General features: G+C 44.1%; 1 protein-coding gene across 1 annotated transcript; it reads right to left on the reverse strand.

Moving 5' to 3' along the window:
- Positions 1–8,063: 8,063 nt before the first annotated feature.
- Positions 8,064–18,961, reverse strand: LOC122174162 (scavenger receptor cysteine-rich domain-containing group B protein-like). The gene is made up of 4 exons (XM_065584963.1): positions 17,593–18,961; positions 12,040–12,357; positions 11,193–11,510; positions 8,064–10,400 (listed from the first exon to the last, which is right to left on the reverse strand). The coding sequence occupies exons 1-4, from the start codon at positions 17,654–17,656 to the stop codon at positions 10,258–10,260; spliced, it is 843 nt and encodes a 280-aa protein (XP_065441035.1). The 5' UTR covers positions 17,657–18,961; the 3' UTR covers positions 8,064–10,257.
- Between the last annotated feature and the right edge of the window lie 2,305 nt (positions 18,962–21,266).

Genomic DNA, 21,266 nt, shown 5'->3' on the forward strand with positions numbered 1-21,266 from the left:
GAGTAAAAGCCTGACAGACAAATGTCCCTTTAACATGCTGCATCTCACTCACAGTCAGTTGTCCAAAGTCAGCAAAGTCCCAGAGGTCAGGGGTGCTTTCATGTGGGTTCAGCTCCCGCCCCTGAGGGGGGCATTGAGCAATGCCTTTTCTGCTGCTCGCTGCTACCACTGTTGTCTATGCTGCTGTCTGCCACCTCTGCATCTAACTGTGATGGTTCCTCAACCTAGCCCAGTTCTTAGCCATTTCACTGGGTAGTGGGGAACCTCACTGCTGCTGCTGCTGTACCCTTTGTGTTGTATTTCAGTGCAATACTGTCCCTACACAAGGTCTAAGGTTCAACCCCCTAGACCAGCGGTTCTCAAACTTTAGCAACCCAAGGACCCCCATTTTAATTTTAAAATTTTCACAGACCCCCCAATCAGCCCCAGGCCCCACCTCCCACTCCACCCCTGCTACTCCTCTTCCCTGCCTTTTTCCACCCCCCTACCTACCAGTGCCTCCTGCATGCCACTGAACAGCTGTTCTCCGGAGTGCAGGAGGCACTAGGGGGAGGAGTTGATCAGTGGGGCCCACAAACCCCCTGAAGTGCCCTCACAGACCCCCAGGGGTCCAGAGACCCCAGTTTGAGAAATGCTGCCCTAGACCTTCCCATCAGTGATTTTACCTCTAGTCCTTAATTAGTAAGCAGAAACAAGGACTCTCCTTTGAGTCTGATCAACTCTGTCTTTAGACACTGAAGGAGAGTATCAACTGGTACAGACTTTTTAAACAATGTCACATCAGCAGCTAGGAACACCCATTCCAGTCCTCTCTAACTTTCACTTGGATTTGGCATCACTACTCCCTATTTAATGAATAAGGTAAGAGAGTGAGATTAAAGTGAGGGTGACCCCCTTAATTAGGGCATATTAAGTTCTGCTGCCCTTTCGTCATACAATCAGGATAATAACATTTAATTATCCCTGGGTCCAAGATTAAAATGAATTTTAACCCAAAACAGCCAAAATTGATTACTTTGGCAAAGCAGGTCTCTCTGCTTTTCAGGTGTGTCTATGCAAATACAGTCTGCTTCTGAAGTCTCTTCCCCCAGTTCATCAATAGAGGATAGAAGAAAACGTATTCTGACTGTTTACATATCTAGCTAGCTATTTAAATGCTTCCTGTAACTGAGGTACCTGAGAGCCTCCTAAAACTAAGGAATGTACTCATAAAGTAATATTTACCTCTCTCCTCTTCAGTTAGCAGGGGCTGGGCTTTGTATGCTCTTTGAGGCACAGATCTTATTTCCATTTTTGTATGTAAAGTGTCTAGAATGATTTGGGCATGATACAATTTAAAATAAATTGGTTTGCTAAATAGGATCAATTCTCCTGCTATTCAGCAAACTAGATTCTGCTTTCCTGACCCAGAAATTTTGATGCTTGTTTAGGCCCTAACTATCTTTTAAAGAACATTTTATCTCCTTTCCTTGAAGTTCACCCACACCCTTGAAAAACAAAATGTTGATAAATACGTTGGAAGCTCAGATGGAGGAATAGATGCCAACAAAAACCATCTAAAACACACACACAGAGTAAAGGAAGCAGGGTCCAGCTTTCAGAGTTGCTGAACATTTACAACTTTGCAGGGCTCAAATTCAGCCAGAGGTGTCCAGAGTGGAGCTCTGGTAAATATTTTTAAACTCGTGGGGCAGAAGCCCTGAGCCCCAGCACCTTCAATAGGGCTAAAGCCCCAAGCCCAGTGTCTCTCAATGGGCTGAAGCCATGAGACCCAGTGCCACCCCACATGGGGCTAATGCCCTGAGACACTCTGCTCCACAGGTGAAACCCAGAGCCCCGCTGAACTGCAGGGCAGAAACTTTTAGCCCCATTACTCCATTGCTGGGCAGAAGCCCTGAGCTCCCCCAAGCCCAGGAGCTGAAGCCAAGAGCCCCAAATGTGCCCCCATCCCTGATGGGCCCTGGAGTTTTTATAGCATGTGTGTGTGGGGGTGGCCCTGGGAAATAATCTATGAGAATTTAAGCCCTGCAATTTTGATGGAAGTCCTTGGGAGCTGTTGCAGCTCAGACCCTCTGAAAATGAGGCCCCAAACACATTTGGTTTTAAAATTACTGTGAAATGTGAATTGGCCAGCAATCAACATTGGATAACATCAATGAGAGAATGAGACAGGAGTTAACCTGTTTAAGTGAATTTCTTAACTAGATGCTAGGCACTGATAGGCTTTTTTTAATGTATGCCCCACCAGTGGGAGAAATGTAATTCTATTATTATGACCCTGCTATGTATTCTCCATGGTACCATTCTAGACCATTTTGGGTGAGTGTGAGCTGTTTCAGATCTCACAAGCTAAGGATAGGAGACCTTCATGGAGATCTAGGGTGCTTCAAGAAGTAGTGCCATTTCCTCAACAGAGACCACTCATCCCTCTGTCAGTGCTCACTGCAATGACCAGCATGGCACTAGAGGGTGCTGTGCTGTAGCGTATGGGTGGCTCAGTTCGGGGTGCTCTCTCCTCTGAGTCAGCACTGACCCCAGTGCCCCAGAATGGAGCTAGTGTGCCCTAGCATGGTACTGGATTGCAGGGAGAGTGATTAGTAATTCGATAGGAAGGTGCCACGAGTCATCTAGCTGTGATATAAAGCGACTCTTGGCCATTAAAGATTCAATGGCGTTTTTTCTCCAAGAGTAGGGGATGTTAAGCCCCGTGTCCTTGCCAAACTCCATGTATCTCTCTCGACTGTTCATATTTCCACTGGATATTGAACTCTTCTGCACTTCATCACCTATACTGTTGTGTAGTGTGACTGTGATGGAGGAGTGATGCCTGTACTGTCTATATAGCCTGCAAATAGCTTGGGATCCTTCAGGGGGAAAGGTGCTGTGTACGTGAAGTTGTTTTTGTTGCTAACTCATGAATTTCTTCGAAGACACCTTATCAGCTACTGAAAGAGCAGACAAAATGCTTTTCCCTAGAAACTTTCTTGTGTCACTGATGGAGGCAGAGGTGTCGGGGGGGACGTCACAGGACCATTTATCAGCTGACTTATTTCTTATCTGTGAGCTGCAGAGGACAGCTCTGATCTCTTGAGGCCCGTGGTTGTGACAGGAGTTGTAGAAGTGGCAATACTGGCTTTCTTCCTCTTCCCTGTACAGAACTCTACTCTTACGTGGGCTTTGCATTCCTTTTCTCTCCCATCCCCTCCCTGGGCCCCCAGGATGCAGTGCAGGGCTGTCCTGCAAGCAAAATAAACTGTGTCACATGTTGTCTGAATTGTGCTAATATAATCCATGTCATAGAATGCTCTCTGCTCTGCTACAATGCTGTAGCCTGTCCATGTCAGGGGAAAGGATTGTGCCCATTGGCATGAGGGACTGGGTAGCAGAAATACAACAGTACTCTTCCCACCACACAAAACCATGAGTTTGCCATAAAAAACAGGAGGGTTTTTTGTTTGCTTGTTTGTTTTTAAATGTTGGTTTCTTTGTCTTCTGGTTCTGGAGCCTTTCGGGGTCACTAGGTTCACATTTTCAAACTTTTCTCTGCAACCATGAAAGCTAGAAACTTCCTTCTATTTTTATATGAAAGCTGAGATTTTCCAGTAATTGCTTGAATCTAGGAGCTGAGACATAGAGCAAAACACGAAACACTGTGAGAGCTGGCAAGAGTGCTGACCAGCCCATTGTCAGCTGGAGAAGGGAGGAGTGGGGAGAGTGAGGAGAGTCGGTGCACACAGACAGCATGAGGCTGTCACACTGTGGAGGCTGGGAGGGTGACCCTATGGGCAGGGTGAGTTCACCTCTCACCCATAGACTAGGAGTGAGGATGCCATTCAGGGCTTTTGTCACTCCATTCTGACCAGCCAATGGTTGGCAGAGCCCATCCGTGGCAGAAAGTGCTGATGGAGACTCAGTGACACACACTGGTGGCACCCTGCTTCTCACATTATCTATACCTTTCCTCCCTCTTTATGTATGCTATCTCTTCTACTTTCATTCCTCCACTTGCTTCTTCATCGCCAACCATGAATGGGGACAGAAAACCTGTGAGGCTGCCCACGCTCAAATGGCAGGAAAGCTCAGCCACCAGGGCAGGGAAAAGGGGAAGGGAACTCTAGCATTCAAGCCAGGGAGGGATAATGGGATAGTCCAGCTCATAGCAGAAGAGGTGGCAGACAAGCCTACAATAGAACTAGGGCAGGGAGGGTGGAATATTGTCATTTCTGTGGGCCCTTTGAAGAGAAGGAAATGGCCAATCCAGTCTGGAGCCAGAGCACACTTAGGCCAGGAAGCTGAGTTTGTATGAAAGAAGCAGAGGCTGGATCAGGGAGCCTGATATCCATGGAAAGGAGAGAAATCAAAAGTAAGGGTGAAAATGGAGAAGGGGCGGGGAGGAGATCATGGGAAGCCAGGAAAGAGGGGAAAGGACTGGAGGGTAATCCTGGATGGGGGAGGGGGGGAAACAGGAGGAATGGAAGAAGGAAAGTAATGCAGAGAGAAAAGAGCAGGAGATATATGAGAGCCAGGAAGAGAACAGGGGTGGATAATCATGGGGAGGAAAAATCAGGGTATTCAGGGCCTCAGGAAAAGGAGGGCAGGAGAATAGAGAGGATTGGAGGTGAAAGCCAAGAGGCAGGAGATCAAAGGTCAGGTAGTAGGAGAAGGTGTTGGATAGAAATTGTAAAGCACCTACCTCTTCTTGTTATTGTCATTTTCCCTGGGCATAATTCCGCCTACCGAGAATGCCTTTCATCACTTTCTGAGAACTTTAATGCCTGGTTTTACTGCTGCATTGGGCAAGGTTTCTGAGAGCGAATCTGTCTTAATTATAACATCACTTCAGGCTAGATCTAGTGAGTTCTTGTTTGTGTATACGTGAGTTCACAAACGTGATAGTGAGTTTAAACTTTTTCCACAAAACGTTATAAGGACTCAAGCTAATCATAATACTTAGAGCTTGTATAGTGCTGTTTGTGTTCAGGTACTAATTACGAGATGCAGCTGCAAAAAGGCTAATACAGCAGTTCCCAAACTTTTGAGGGTTGCACCCCCTTAACCCCTTCCTGCCTCCCCCACCCTCCCCAAAGCAGGGGCCGAGAGCGGGGCCACGGCTCTGGGGGAGGTGGGACGCGGCCAGGGATAAGGGAATCTATGGGGGCTGGCACAGGCCCCACTGCTCCCCCCTGGATGTTCCTTCATGCCCCCCCTAGGGAGGCACACCCCACAGTTTGGGGACCTCTGGGCTAATAGTCTGGGGTGAATTAAAGGGAGTGTCATAGGTACGACATGGGCTGGTGAGGCCTCAGCTGGAATCCTGCATCCAGTTCTGGGTGCCACACTTTAGGAAAGATGTGGATAAATTGGAGAGAGTCCAGAGGAGAACAACAAAAATAATAGAAGATTTAGAAAATCTGGCCTATGGGGAAAGGTTAAAAAACTGGGCATGTTCAGTCTTAGAAAAGAAGACTGACGGGGGACCTGATATCAGTCTTCAAATGTCTTAAGGGTTATTATAAAGATGATAGTGATCAGTTGTTCTCCATGTCCACTGAAGGTAGGACAAGAAGTAATGGGCTTAATATGCAGCAAGGAAGATTTAGGTTAGATATTAGGAAAAAACTTTTTAACTATAAGGATAGTGTGATGGGGCAAGGCCAGATGGCTACAGTAAAGTAGTGAGGAACAGGTATGTTAGCCCCAGGCTAAACAAATCCCTGGTACCATAGTAACCAAATGGCAGTTGCTCCAGGTTAATCAAGACACCTGGGGCCAATTAAGATCCTCTAGAAGGCAGGAGAGACAGCTAGATTGATTGGGACACCTGAAGCCAATTAAGGACTGGCTGGAACTAGTTAAAAGCCTCTCAGTTAGTCAGTGTGGGGTGGGTGCCAGGAGTGAGCTGTGTTGTTGGAGGATTGAAGTAGTATGAATCCATATCAGGTGCAAGGAAGGAGGCCCTGAGGTAATTGTGAAGAAGATATTGAGTGGGGGCTGCTGTGGGAAAGTAGCCCAGGGAATTGTACATGCCCTATTTCCAAAAAGTCAGCTTTCATAGCTGCTAAGTTTAGGGTCCCTGGGCTGGAGCCTGGAGTAGAGGGTGGGCCTGGGCTCCCCTCCCTGATTAATCACTGATACTGGGAGACAACAGAGACTTTGTGAGGGAGGGTTGTTTCTCCTCACCTCCCTTGCTGGCTTATGATGAAAATGGCTCAGTAGACTGTGACCCTTGCCTCTAGAGAGAGAAGGGCTATGTGGAGGGTCACAGTGAGCCTCTGAGGCTAGCAAAAATCTGTCAGGAAATGCAGGACCCATGGAGTTAAGGACAGAACTTTGTCACAATAGTTGAACTCTGGAACAGGCTTCCAAAGGATCCCCATCACTGGAGGTTTTTAAGAACAGTTGGACAGACACCTGTCAGGGATGCTCTAGGTTTACTTGGCCCTGCCTCAGAGCATGGGGCTGGGCTTGATGACCTCTTGAGGTCCTTTTCAGCCCTACATTTCTATGATAGCTATGATTCTATAAAATTCTGCCAACACTACTCTGGGGTGCTGCTTTGCTATTAAAAAAAGCAAACCTTGAATGACTTTTATTTTAGATTATGGGAAAACAAAACACGGTAGAACAAAAATAAGATCCCTGCAAAGGAGAGCACAGTGTATGTATCTCCCTTATAATAGGCTGGAATCACTCGAAATACAAAATGGATGCTGTTGTGTAATGCACATATTTCACAAATTTAAAGGTACATTACACAGAAACTAAAGACATCATGGTTTCAAGCTACACACACATACTTGTGATGTAAGTAAGAATAATTATCCTCTTTTTACATATAGGGAAACTGAGGCAGAGAAGTGAATGACATGCCCAAGGCCAGCAAGTCAGTCATAAGACCTGCATTAGAACTCAGGAATCCTTCCTTGCAACCTCATTTTTAGTCCTCCAGAGTATACCATCTACCCAAATATATGCTAAAAATCGAGCTACCCACAGTCCTAAAAGGTAGTGTCTACTCTCCAGTTATTTTATTACAGTTGCATCTGGCCAGAAGCCCCATGATGCCATTTACAGGGAGTCACTTTTCAGAGTAGAATTGTTTTCTTGAAACACTTGTTCCCTTGAAAAGATTTTTGAAAAATTAGTAAATGCACAGGAAGTTGAAAGCAGGACAAGAACAATATTTCTATAACTCCGGTATAACTAACTGGATTGAGACATTCTGAGAAACGATGCTGTAGGAAACAAAGGATATGCAGTATACAGGTGGAAATCTGGAATAACTCTGTTGAAGTCAAAGCAGATATGCTGGTGTCACTGAGAGGAGAACTGGGCCCAGAGATTCTGTCATTTGCAAAATAGGAACAATTGCATATACATACAGTGCAAGTGGAGATTCAACAACTGGATTTTTAAAATTTTTCTGGGTGCAGCAAAATTGTAGGGGAAAGTCACTCATTTGGGGCCCAATTCTGCAAGATGTTGACCACCTCCTGAGAGCTGTTGAGTGTTCCCAACTGCTATGGAAGTGCATGGGAATTGAGGGTGCTCACCAGCTCTCAGGATCAGCCAATGGAGGTGACCTACAAAATGACACCAATGTAACTGCTGGTCCATTTAAGAGCAAACTGAAAACCAGGCCTCAGTAGCATGTATCCTCACTTTAAAATGGAACCTCCACCCATTTAATTCCTTGTCAAACCTCCCATTGACTTTGGAAGGAGTTAGGGTCATACCCTTTGAATACTTCATCCAGGCTTGCTCTCTTCTTAGAAAAAGCAGATATAGTAGAAATAAAACAGGCTTGGAGAAGGGCAACAAAAATGAGAGATGTGTTTGCATGTGCATATGTATGCCAGGGGGGATTTAAAGGAGTCAGGATTAACAGATTAACAGCACAACAGTTTAATTTGGAAAGAACTTGACTAAGAGGAGTTTTGATAAAGTTAAAATATTAAAAAGAGCAAAAGAGTAAGACACCACTGACAATGAAAAGACACATTGAAAACGGGGAAAAGGAAATCAATTTTTAGTATAATATTCCTAAGGAACTCACAGTAGGAGAGGCAATTAATTTAGGAAGAGTCAACATTGATTTAAACATAGAAAGAACAGCACTTGCAGTTAAATTAGCTAGAATAACAATTACAAGGCCACCAGTTCTTATGCTTCTGGGCTGCTAGAGTTGTGATGCTGCAGACTGGGATATCTGGCCATGGTGAATAAAACTGCAATAGTCTTTGCTCTGAGAACCTGTGTCTTTTCTACTAATCACGATAAACACACAAAACACGTTGGCTTCCTGGAGTAGCCCTCTTTATCTTTAGAAACTACATCCCTCCTTTCTCACTCTCTGCTTCCTCCAGCTGGCCTCACCAAACCCAGAAACGTCATATTTGCTAATGATATGTGTGACGCATGGCTAGAAAGGGTTAAACAGCTTGCAGGCTGGATGACCTAAAGCTCACCTTTAAAGTCATGTTAGAAAAGTATGCAAATTATAATTAGGGCCATTAATGCTAAATAGGCTAGAACTTTGAAATGCAAACCTATATTTTAGAAGTAATATTAATGGTGTGTATCTTAAATGCTACCCATAAACAGACAGTTCCTGTCTGCCATTATAACTATGGATTCAGAGATCAAAAGGGAATATTAACATTTGGATGTCTCTTGGGTACAATTATGTCATTGTCTATATGTCTCTTTGAAGTTTGTGATAGACTGCCTAATGGATAAATTGCCCTATGTTAATTTGTGTAACTAATTACTGGTGGTATCTAGAAATCAAAAGGTTACATCAAAAGTCTATTGTTTAACCAGGACTGTGTGGTCAAGTGGATGCTAGAACACTGTCTAAAAAGACCCTTGGGTCCTGATCCTGTTAATCTCAGATCTGCTTAAGCTTCATTAGGGGAAGTTTGAGTCACAAGACTGAGGTCTCAATTATGCTGGTATGCCCTGAATATGATATTTGGACATTGGACTATAACCTATGAACTGAATTCTAAAGGAACTCTTTGAAACTATAAAGCTCACCATCTCTGCAATAAAATTATTTGAGCATAAGCTTTCGTGGGCTACAGCCCACTTCTTCAAAACCTTATTCTCAAATAAATTTGTTAGTCAATAAGGTGCCACAAGTACTCCTGTTCTTTTTGCGGATACAGACTAACACGGCTCCTACTCTGAAACCTGTCATCTCTGCTATGAATCTAAACCTCAGTGGATTGAACTCATGTGTGTATGTATATTGATCTTTTAACCATTCTCTCGCTCTTTTGGTTTTTAATAAATTTTAGTTTAGTTAATAAGAATTGGTTGTAGCGTGTATTTGGGTAAGATCTGAAACATTCATTAACCTGGGAGGTAATGTGTCTGATCCTTTGGGATTGGTAGGACCCTTTCTTTTATTTGATGAAACAAGATTTTCAGAAATCATCATGTTTGACTTAGGTACCTTGATGGAGGCCTGAGGTTGGGTCACTATAAGGGATCTGTATTGTTTGGACTTCTGAGTAACCAGTAGGATAATAAAGAAGCTGTTTCATGCTGGCTTGGTAAATCTAAGTATTGGAATATCCACCAGCTTTTTGGGGATTGTGTGCCCCATTCTTTGCAGTTCACCCTAATTGAGTGACCACAGCTGGCCCCCACTAGGACCCCGGTCACAGTATGGTACCCAGGCCTATAGGAATCTAATGGCTGCTGAGGGAATTTACCCATGATTAGAGTTGGTCAAAAATTCTCCATTAGAATTTTTTCTATTTTAAAATGCTATTTTGTCAAAATTGAAACTTCCAGTGGAAACATGTCAGTTTGGACAAAATTTCATTTTAATAAAATGTAAAAATGCTTTTACATGAAATGTTTTGACTTTTTAATTTAAAACAGTGTTTTGTATCAAAATTTATTTTATTTTGTTTTAAAAGTCAAAATTTGAACAAAACTTTTTGATTTTATTGAAATGAAACATTCTCGTTGTGTTCTGTGGAAAATTCTGATTTAGAATGAGAACAAATTTTAAAATTTTTCACAGAGCAAAAATTCTAGTCCCTGAGCAGCTCTACTAACCTAGGCTCCCATGATTCCAAGCAAAATGGTTTAGTCATATTCCATTCTGTAATCATACTGAACTACTCAGACTTCTTGACCTGAGGCTACAGCGAAACAGGGGACCAAGAGATGAAAAGCTCCATATCCCATCCCCTGGGTGTTCTGAGTCATCCAGTCCCCCCAGGAGCTTTGACTGTGATCTTAATTTTGTTTCTGGGAGACAAGCAGCAGGTGGGTCCCAAGATGAATGGACACAAACACAGCCATGGCGATCAACAGGCGGAAAATCCAGGAGCTCCAAAAGTAGAAGACATGGCGGTGGGATGGACCAACTGACAAATCCTCTGGGGAAACATAAAGGGGAACAGGAGTCAGCAGGACAAACCCAAGGGCCATTAGTTAGCATTCCATGCACACTAACACAGGATAAATATTTTCACTTTGAAAAGTCCATCTAAGAAAGCAGGGACAGGGTGGAAGCAAGAATAAACTAAGCCAAAACCGTCACTCCAAAACTAGAACCTTCACCCCAAATTTCAACTGCACCCATAATTCTTCTCACTCAACTCAAAATTTGCATCCAAAAATTCAGCCCTGGCAAACCTTCAGTCCCCAAACTCAGCCGTCACTCCTTTAAAACTCCCTCCTCCTCCTGGCGCTTCATACAAAGAACCCAAACCACAGGGTTTCCAGGGCTGTGAAGAGCAATATTAGAGCCATTCTCCCAATCACACAACTCCCCCACCCCCCAGCTCTCAGATCCCTTCCCCAAAGATTCCCCTCTCCCAGGCTTACTCTGCTACCCTAGAGTCCTCCCATAGAGTCATAGAGGACCACCAGATCATCTAGTCTGACCACTTGTAGATCACAGGCCACCAGCACCACTCAGCACCCACACACTAAATCCATAGGCTTTCTGACACTGGTGAGAGGCAGGAAGGAGAGGGACATGCCCCCCACAAGGGTTTACTATCCTGGTTATGTTCCCCTCTTTGTGGCTATCGGACTCAGGAACTCATTCCGACCTTCTCCCCCATTACCCTCCCCAAGCCCGCTTTGCCTTGGACTGAGGATAATAAGGGGTTCCTCAACCACAGAGCTCTGGGGTGGGATCAAGACAAATCCTTGTGTCACACCTGTGTCTGAGCAGACCACCACCACGGCATTTGCATCAGCGTGGAGCTTCCTGTCCGACAGCCACGAGCTGCACTGAGAGATGTTGCGGTCTGCAGGGCCACAGAGTAGGCCATGGAGTGCCAATGAGTGGCCTGACACTGATGCTGGCATAGATGATGTCTCTAGAGGTGGTCCACAGCCCAGACTGCCACAGAGGATGGAGGAGGATGTGGTGCTCCAGCCCAGGCTGCACACAGTGCCCCACCTGCCCTGGAGAAATACCTCTACACGCCCCGCACAGGGGCCTTGGTCACCTACCAGGCGCACACCAGAGATATCTGCAGAAGAAAGGGCAAGGTTGGGGACAGGTACTGCAGACTGATATTGGCCCTGTGTCAGAGTAGGGAGCAGCTGCAGTGTTTTCTCCATGGGAAGTGAGAGATCAGGACTGGGAATTGAGCCCTGGTCTCCAACATCATGTGTCTCTAGGAGGCAGCCAACTCAGCCTCTAAGCTCTCCCAACACCTGCTGCAGCTGTAGGAGGACAGCAGGAGGCTAGAATTGCTGAATGAATCCTGATCTCCCATAAGGCAGCTCAGAGTGCCCAACTCTAGGTCCCCCAGGCCCATCTGCTTTGGCACTCCCAACCTCCATTGGCCCTGGCCAGGGAAAGCTAGAGACCTGGCACAGATGACCCAAATCTGTATCTTCTGCATGGCAGTGCAGAGCTCTAACCCATAGGAGGGAACAGACTCAGCCTCCACAGCAGCACTCGTGGTTCCTGGAGGGTGAGCAAGTTGGAAGGAGAATTGTCTCATGGCTGTCTGCACTAAACCATATGAGTTTAATAGCAAAGAATGGAGTTACCTGATCCTGAGCATATTACTCCAACATCCTGAGCATGACTGCAGGACTTCTGCCCCATCCCATGGTTCAGACACTGTGAGAGAGATTGCTCAATACCACGGCAGAATGTGGCCTCCAGCCACACAGGACCAGAGCCTGGTCCAAAGCTGAACCATGGAGATTCCAATGCAGATCCACACCCCAGTTGTTTGCACACTACCGCAGAGTCGTGAGCATCCCAGTGCTTATCACACACTGTGCCCCAGGTACCTTCATGCAGCAACTCCAGCCGCCCAGCGCAGGGGTTGTTCCCACCTACCAGTCGCACACTAGAAATACCTATGGGAAGAGAAGCAATGAGAGGAGTCAATGTGCTCCTCTCCAAGGCCTGGTCCACACTAGCCCCCCACTTCAAACTAAGATACACAACTTCAGCTATGTGAATAACGTAGCTGAAGTCGAAGTACCTTAGTTTGAATTTACCGCGGGTCCAGACGCGGGTCCCCCGTCGACGGTGAGCACTTCTGGGATCGATCCCAGAAGATCGATTGCTTACCGCCGGACCAAGAGGTAAATATAGACCTACCCTAAGGGCTGAAATCTCACACTCTCCTATGTACCAGTGACCTATCAGTTTATACATAGGTGACCTGAACTGAAGTAGTTCTCAGGGCTGGCAGCCACATTTCCTCACTGTCTGCTGCCACTATGTGATCACTTGGTGTCTTGCACTCCCATCCTTTTATGCTCACATACATCTCAAACTATTGCTCCAGTGGCACAGAACTGGTGGTCAGGAGACCTCAGTTCCATTCCCATCAAGGTGTGATTTTGGGCAAATCACTTAACCACTCTGTGCATCTGGCAAATGGGATAATTATGTTTATCCACTACTGTAAAGTGTTTTGAAATTAAGTAAAAAATCTCTTGTATAAGAACATAATAGGGCTATCGATTAATCGCAGTTAATTCACATGATTAACTCAAAAAAATTAATCGTGATTAATCACAGTTTTAATCACACGGTTAACAATAGAATACCAATTGAAATTTATTAAATATTTTGGATGTTTTTCTACATTTTCATATATATTGTATTCTGTGTTGTAATTGAAATCAAAGTGTATATTATTTTTATTATAAATATTTTCACTGTAAAAATGATAAAATAAATAATATTTTTCAATTCACCTCATACAAGTACTGTAGTGCAATCTCTTTGTCATGCAAGTTCAGCTTACAAATGTAGATATTTTTGTTACATAACTGCACTCAGAAACAAAACAGTGTAAAACTTCAGAGCCTACAAGCCCACTCAGTCCTACTTCTTGTTTAGCCAATCACTAAGACAAGCAAGTTTGTTTACATTTACAGGAGATAATGCTGCCTGATTCTTATTTACAATGTCACCAGAAAGTGAGAACAGGCATTTACATGGCACTTTTGTAGGTATTTACATGCCAGATATGCTAAACATTATTATTATGCATTAATTAAATTTGTGACTGTTTTACCCGCATCCTGCCATATCTTTCATGTTATAGTAAACTCGGATGATGACCTAGCACATGTTGTTCATTTTGAGAACAATTTCACTGCAGATTTGACAAAACGCAAAGAAGGTGCCAATGTGAGATTTCTAAAGATAGCTACAGCACTTGACCCAAGGTTTAAGAAGTGTCTTCCAAAATCTAAGCGGTACAAAGTGTGGAACATGCTTTCAGAATTCTTAAAAGAGCAACATTCCAATGTGGAAACTACAGAAGCCGCACCACCAAAAAAGAAAATCAACCTTCTGCTGGTGGCATCTGACTCAGATAATGAAAATGAACATGCGTTGGTCCACACTGCTTTGGATTGTTATCGAGCAGAATCCCTCAGCATGGGCGCATGTCCTCTGGAATGGTGGTTGAAGCATGAAGGGACATATGAATCTTTAGCACATCTGGCACGTGCATATCTTTGATGCTGGCTACTACAGTGCCATGAGAACACCTGTTCTTACTTTCAGGTGACATTGTAAACAAGAAGCGGGCAGCATTATCTCCTGCAAATGTAAACAAACTTGTTTGTCTGAGCGATTGGCTGAAGAAGAAGTAGGACTGAGTGGACTTGCAGGCTGTAAAATTGTACATTTTTATTTTTGAATGCAGGTTTTTTACATAATTCTACATTTGGAAGTTCACTTTGATGATAACGAGATTGCAGTACACTACTTGTATTAGGTGAATTGAAAAATACAATTTCTTTTGGTTTTTTTACAGAGCAAATACTTTTAATCAAAAATATTCTTTAAGTGAAAAAGCCAAGGAGACATATCTGTTGTATGAACAAATGCCACATCCAGTTGTTTGCAGGCATCTTTTGCTCTAAGCTTAATTAAAGTTTCCACACTTTTGCCGACAGTCCTAAGTCTAGTTCTGAAAAGCCCAAAGAATGGAGAGAACAGTGAATTTGAAAACAGCCAAGCGAACTTTAGAATATGTATCTTCTTGAGCTGTTCCTCTAGACATAAACTTAGAAGGCACTGTAGATTCATTTGACAAATGCAGAGCCAATAATTAATATAAAGGCTTTGGTCGAAATAGCACATTCCCCTACCTTTGCCCTGGGTAAAGCAGCAGGGGTGTAATTTGGAGCATTTTCTTTAAAATGCTGTTTTGCTCAACCCTGACTCCCTAAGACTCTTCCAGCCCCAAATTCCCATGCGATATAGTACTTGGGCACAGACTTTAGCCATGAAAACGCTACAACTGGGGTGATTAGATTTGCTCCCATAGACCTCAGGGAAACATAGCACTGCTTGTATAGAATTTAAGGCTTTCTTCTTTACAACATCTATATGTTTGTCCCATTAACCATCATGAAAAGTTTGGCTGTGCAGGGCTCTCAGGAGATAAAATAGCTTAGCTAGTATACTAGCTCATGCAAGTTTCTCCAAGAGATGACCTCTGTCAATCCAAAGCCAATTTCAGGTCGACAAAGGCTGCATAACATTTTCCCTGCTTGAAGGAACAATATTTGTGAATCAATGAGAGGACAAAGCAGTTAGCAATGGTAGAGTGGCTATTCAGGCTTATTCCTTGGCAAATAGCCTGTTTATTCCTGGGCAAATAAATTACAGTTCTCTGCCCAATATTCTACTCACCCCAGGAGATATCTAGTGTAAATTTTAAAAACTACATGTAAGAGGCTAACTGGCAGTAATTCCCAGGATCATTTCTGTCACTGTTTTTATAAAGTGGAACAATAATACCTGTGGACCAATCTGAGGAGAAAACTCCTGTATTTTTTATATTAATAAAAAGTTTTGCTCACACAGGGGCCCACCAATCAAATTGTCCGTACAACTTCTGCTGGGATGAAATCCCCTTCCTGTCTTGTCAAAGCCCATTGCCACCAACTTCCAAAATAAAGATGAATTTTTCTCTGTGATTGCAAATTCAGGTTACTTCCAATTTTGGGTGTTCCAATTTTTCCTTATTCAGCATTTTTTAATATTCCCTTCTGAGGATAAACTAATTTCTTAATAGAAACTGGGGAATCATTCTTTCTGGCAGCCTTTGCAATGATCTGAAGCTGTTTCTGAATATTGTACCCATCGGAATCATACCAGATTCTTTTATCTTTTAAAGGATAAAAATAAAACATTTTGGAGGTAGGGTCATCCTGTAATTTTTTAACAATCTAAGTACATACTGTATAAACTGATGCTGGATCTCTAAGGTCCAAAAGTTAGTTCTTTAAAACCAACAAATCACTGGATGTGAGTTTCTTTCTGATTTTAGACTTAACTTCATCAATGATTTAGACAATGGCATAGAGAGTATACTTATAAAGTTTGCGGACGATACCAAGCTGGGAAGGGTTGCAAGTGATTTGAAGGGTAGGATTAAAATTCAAAAAGATTTGGACAAGCTGGAGAAATGGTCTGAAGTAAACAGGATGAAATTCAATAAGGACAAATGCAAAGCACTGCACTTAGGAAGGAACAATCAGTTGCACACATACAAAATGGGAAATGACTGTCAAGGAAGGAGTACTGTGGAAAGGGATCTGGGGGATCACAGTGGATCATAAGCTAAAAATGTGTCAACAGTGTAACGCTGTTGCAAAAAAAGCAAACATCATTCTGGGATGTATTAGCAGGAGTATTGTAAGCAAGACACGAGAAGTAATTCTTCCCCTCTACTCCATGCTGATTAGGCCTCAACTGGAGTATTGTGTCCAGTTCTGGGCGCCACATTTCAGGAAAGATGTGGACAAATTGGAGAAAGTCCAGAGAAGAGCAACAGAAATTATTAAAGGTCTAGAAAACATGACCTATGAGGGAAGATTGAAAAAACTGGGTTTGTTTAGTCTGGAGAAGAGATGACTGAGAGGGGACATGATAACAGCTTTCAAATATATAAAAGGTTGTTACAAGGAGGAGGAGAAAAATTATTCTTTTTAACCTCGGAGGATAGGACAAGAAGCAAGGGGCTTAAATTGCAGCAAGAGCGGTTTAGGTTGGACATTAGGAAAAGCTTCCTAACTGTCAGAGTGGTTAAGCACTGGAATAAATTGCCTAGGGAGGTTGTAGAATCTCCATCATTGGGGATTTTTAAGAGCAGGTTGGACAAATACCTGTCAGGGATGGTCTAGATAATATTTAGTCCTGCCTTTAGTGCAGGGGACTGGACTAGATGACCTCTCGAGGTCCCTTCCAGTTCTATGATTCTAATGGATTCCATTTAATTCACCTTGAGTTTACAGCTTCAGAATTAGGAGTCAGACACAATCTGCCAGCAGTTGTCTCGGGGAAAATGGTTAGAGGATAGGGGTTGGATTACTGTCTGATTTAAAAGTGAATAAAAGTTAGAGAAACAAGACCAGCATAAAATTGTAACTGTGATATAATCCATCATATTGTCCTCTCTGTAAGAGGAAAGGCAACCATTTTAAAAAAGTAACAAATAGAATCTTTACAAAATAATAATATCCTAAAAAAATTCTTTCCAATTTTCCACACAGTTTCCGGACCCCTGCACATTCCCTACTATTTAAAGGTCAAAATATCAAAAGCAATTAGAACTGAGTGAATTAGGAAGCATAACCTTAGTGAATGCATCTTTGTTTTCAATAAAAAGCTTAATAGGGCAGTTCAGTGTTCAGACTGGAGTATGTCCAGTAGAGTTAATTGTGAAATGTTTTTTCCCCATCAACTTTTTTATTACATTTTTTTTTAATTTGCTACAAATTTTTTTGAGTTCTCAACAAACGTTCCAAAACTGACATTTTCTTGGTTTTCAGCAACCAGAGTTGATTTAAGATTAACTAAAATAAACCACTTTTAAACTGAAATAAGAGCCCTTTGCACCAGTTTAACTAAATCATATGTTAAGTTAAACCCAGGCAGCTTTCTCATGCAGACAAGGCCACTCTCTTCCAAACTGACACATTTCCCACCCAATGGGAATTTTTCATCCTAAAATTATAACTCCCCCTTTTCTGAAAGGAAACCAGAGAAGTCAACATGCTTCCCTAGCAAGCACTGCATTCAGTGTAACTGGCTGATCAGAGCTGCAGACTCACCCTCTGCCATGAAGTCTCCGTCAGAGAGAAGGCAGAGTAGGAGGAATCTCAAGGTGGATATCATTATCCAAATTAATTCTTCACAGTGCCCCAGGAGAGATGTGTGAGCAGGGACTCCAGACCACGGTTAGTGCGGCTTATATCACCTCTGCAGAGTGCGAGTGCTGGACACTCTCTTGACTTCCTGCCATTCGGCTCTGCAGTCACCCCCAAAGTAGTGGCTTGTGACCACAGCCAATGTCTCATGCAAAGCGTTGGCTATGGGAAGTAACCTGACTTATTGTTATCTGGCTCTGTGTCAGCCTTCAGCCTGGGGTCCTTAGGCTGCTGTCAGAGTTACAGAGACCTTGGAAACTTAGCAATAGAAGTTACTACTACTAATTATAACAACTGGTGTTTCTATAGAACCTCTGAACCTCAAAGAACTTTACAGGCATTATTGAATTTACCTTGAATGGGGCCTGATTCTGCTCTCGTACTGTTGGAAATCAGGAGTGACACAATGGCATTACACTGGTGTAAAATTAGTAGCCTCCATGCTTTAAAGCAGGGACTTGAAATTAGGTAGCAGGAAAGGGGGGGAAGGGGTCAATATAGTGAGAAGGATTTGTTCTTTGCTAGCCCTGTGAAAATCCACCCAAATTAAACACCTCTGGAAACCACCATTTGCACATGTGGTTTCTTAGGGTATGTCTACACAGCTTACAGAAGCGAGCCTCCCAGCCTGGGTTGACTGACTTGGTCTAGCAGGGCTCATGCTAGTGCTCTAAAAATAGCTCTGTAGAGAGCGCTCTGAAGTTTGGGCTGCGGCTCAGGCTCTGAAGGCTAGGAACAGGGGCTTGGCTTCAGAGCCCAAACTTCAACCTGGCCTGCAACTTCAAAGAACTGTCTACACAGCTATTTTTAGAGAGTTAGTGCGAACCCCATCATCCCAAGTCTGTCATCCTGGGCTGGGAGGCTCACTCCTGCTGAGTAGAGGCTGGCAGCATTCTTATCCAAAACTTCTTTTACCCTTCTTCCCCACCAGAGCTCACTGAGCATGCTTTAGCCTGGGGCTGAGCAGGACTTTTTCTGCAATTGGTCCTCCTGGCTGCTGTGAGGCTAGATGCTGGGCTGGAGACCAGGGATCCTGTCTCTGTTGTGCACTCAGTGACCCCCTTCTGGCACCCTGGCAGCAAGGAAGAGAAGGAGGAAAGAACATGATTGAAATGCAGAGGGGTTAGCAACAGGGGTGTGGTGGGAAGGGGAGAAGCTGGGTGAGGCGGGATAGCAGTAGAGGGGGACCAAGACAGACTGGAGTGGGGACAGATGTAGAAGGGATAGAAGCAAGAACAGCAGGTATAGAAGGGGGCATATGTGTCTTCCTGTAAATGGCTCATCACTTTGTTATTTTGCTGTCTTAATGGACCCCCCCACACACACACACTGTCTGTGAAACCTAGTTGGCTGATCCTCCTTTATCTTGTCCCTGCAGCTGGTCAAAATTTATTCATCAAAACTTTTTTGGCCAATAACAGCTTTTCAGCACAAAGGAAAATTTTACATTTTGAAGAACTGTGTTTTTGTCAGAATGTTTAATGGAAAAAAGGCATTTCCCAACCAGCCCTACCCTGCTGCATGAGTAGGAAGACATCCCAGAGTGCATTGCTCCATGTGGTGCTAGTGCTGTCCTCTGTGCACTCCATGCTCACTACGGGATTGTACCTAGATTTTCCCAGCATACACTGAGACATCCCTTTTTAGACAGTGGGGTGGATGTAGACACACAAACATCATTTACACATAGTTAAAGGTGAGAAAAGCTGCTTCTGTGTGGGTGCTGCTTGCTTGCATTTACTATAACCAGGTCAGATGAGAATGCAACAGCCTGATTACTAATGCACATCCATCCTTGTACTATGGACCAGGCTATAACTTTGTGTTCCTTTATAACAGAATTCTGAAGGATTCTAGAGACTGAACTCCGGAAGAATTTCTGGTCAGTTTATGGTTCTGCAGCTCTAACAGCTCAGAGCTGAAGAGACAGCCTGATGTCTTCAATTACTGATCACATTTTCTACGGGAGCTGGAGAGGGAAAACTCCCCCCTGCAGCCTTCACACTCACTGAAAGGCATCTCATTCAGCTGGCCCATGCTTGCCAGAGACAGATCATAGAATGTCAGGGTTGGAAGGAACCTCCAATCCCCTGCTCAAAGCAGGAGCAACCCCAACTAAATCATCCCAGCCACGGCTTTGTCAAGCCTGACCTTAAAAACCTCTAAGGAAGGAGATTCCACCACCTCCCTAGGTAACCCATTCCAGTGCTTCACCATCCCCCTAGTGAAAACGTTTTTCCTAATATCCAACCTAAACCTCCCCCACTACAACTTGAGATCATTACTCCTTGTTCTGTCATCTGCTACCACTGAGAACAGTCTAGCTCCATCCTCTTTGTAACCCACTTTCAGGTAGTTGAAAGCAGCTATCAAATCCCGCCTCATTCTTCTCGTCTGCAGACTAAAGTTCCCAGTTCCCTCAGCCTCTCCTCATCATTCATGTGCTCCAGCCCCCTAATCATTTTTGTTGCCCTCCGCTGGACTCTTTCCAATTTTTCCACATCCTTCTTGTAGTGTGGGGCCCCAAACTGGACACAGTACTCCAGATGAGGCCTCACCAATGCCGAATAGAGGGGAAAGATCACGTCCCTCAATCTGCTAGTAATGCCCCTACTTATACAGCCCAAAATGCTGTTAGCCTTCTTGGCAACAAGGGCACACTGTTGACTCATATCCAGCTTCTCGTCCATTGTAACCCCTAGGTCCTTTTCTGCAGAACTGCTGCCTAGCCATTCGGTCCCTAGTCTGTAGCCGTGAATGGGATTCTTCCATCCTAAGTGCAGGACTCTGTTCTTGTCCTTGTTGAACCTCATCAGATTTCTTTTGGCCCAATCCTCTAATTTGTCTAGGTCCCTCTGTATCCTATCCCTATCCTCCAGTGTACTACCACTCCTCCCAGTTTAGTGTCATCTGCAAACCTGCTGAGGGTGCAGTCCACGCCATCCTCCAGATCATTAATGAAGATATTGAACAAAACCGGCCCTAGGATTGACCCTTGGGGCACTCTGCTTGATACCGGCTGCCAACTAGACATGGAGCCATTGATCACTACTCATTGAGCCCTATGATCTAGCCAGCTTTCCTTGCCCTTGGTGAATCCATGCTGACTGTTCCTGATCACTTTCCTCTCCTCTAAGTGCTTCAGAATTGATTCGTTCAGGACCTGCTCCATGATTTTTCCAGGGACTGAGGTGAGGCTGACTGGCCTGTAGTTCCCTGAAACCTCCCTCTCCCCTTTTTTAAAGATGGGCACTACATTAGCCTTTTTCCAGTCATCCAGGACCTCCCCCAATTGCCATGAGTTTTCAAAGATAATGGCCAATGGCTCTGCAATCACATCCGCCAACTCCTTTAGCACCCTCGGATGCAGTGCATCCAGCCCCATGGGTTAGTGCTCGTCCAGCTTTTCTAAATAGTCCTGAACCACTTCTTTCTCCACAGAGGGCTGGTCACCACCTCCCCATACTGTGCTGCCCAGTGCAGTAGTCTGGGAGCTGACCTTGTTCATGAAGACAGAGGCAAAAAATGTATTGAGTACGTTAGCTTTTTCCACATCCTCTGTCACTAGGTTGCCTCCC

The sequence above is a fragment of the Chrysemys picta genome, chromosome 1 (assembly GCF_011386835.1).
Source record: "Chrysemys picta bellii isolate R12L10 chromosome 1, ASM1138683v2, whole genome shotgun sequence".
NCBI lineage: Eukaryota > Metazoa > Chordata > Testudines > Emydidae > Chrysemys > Chrysemys picta.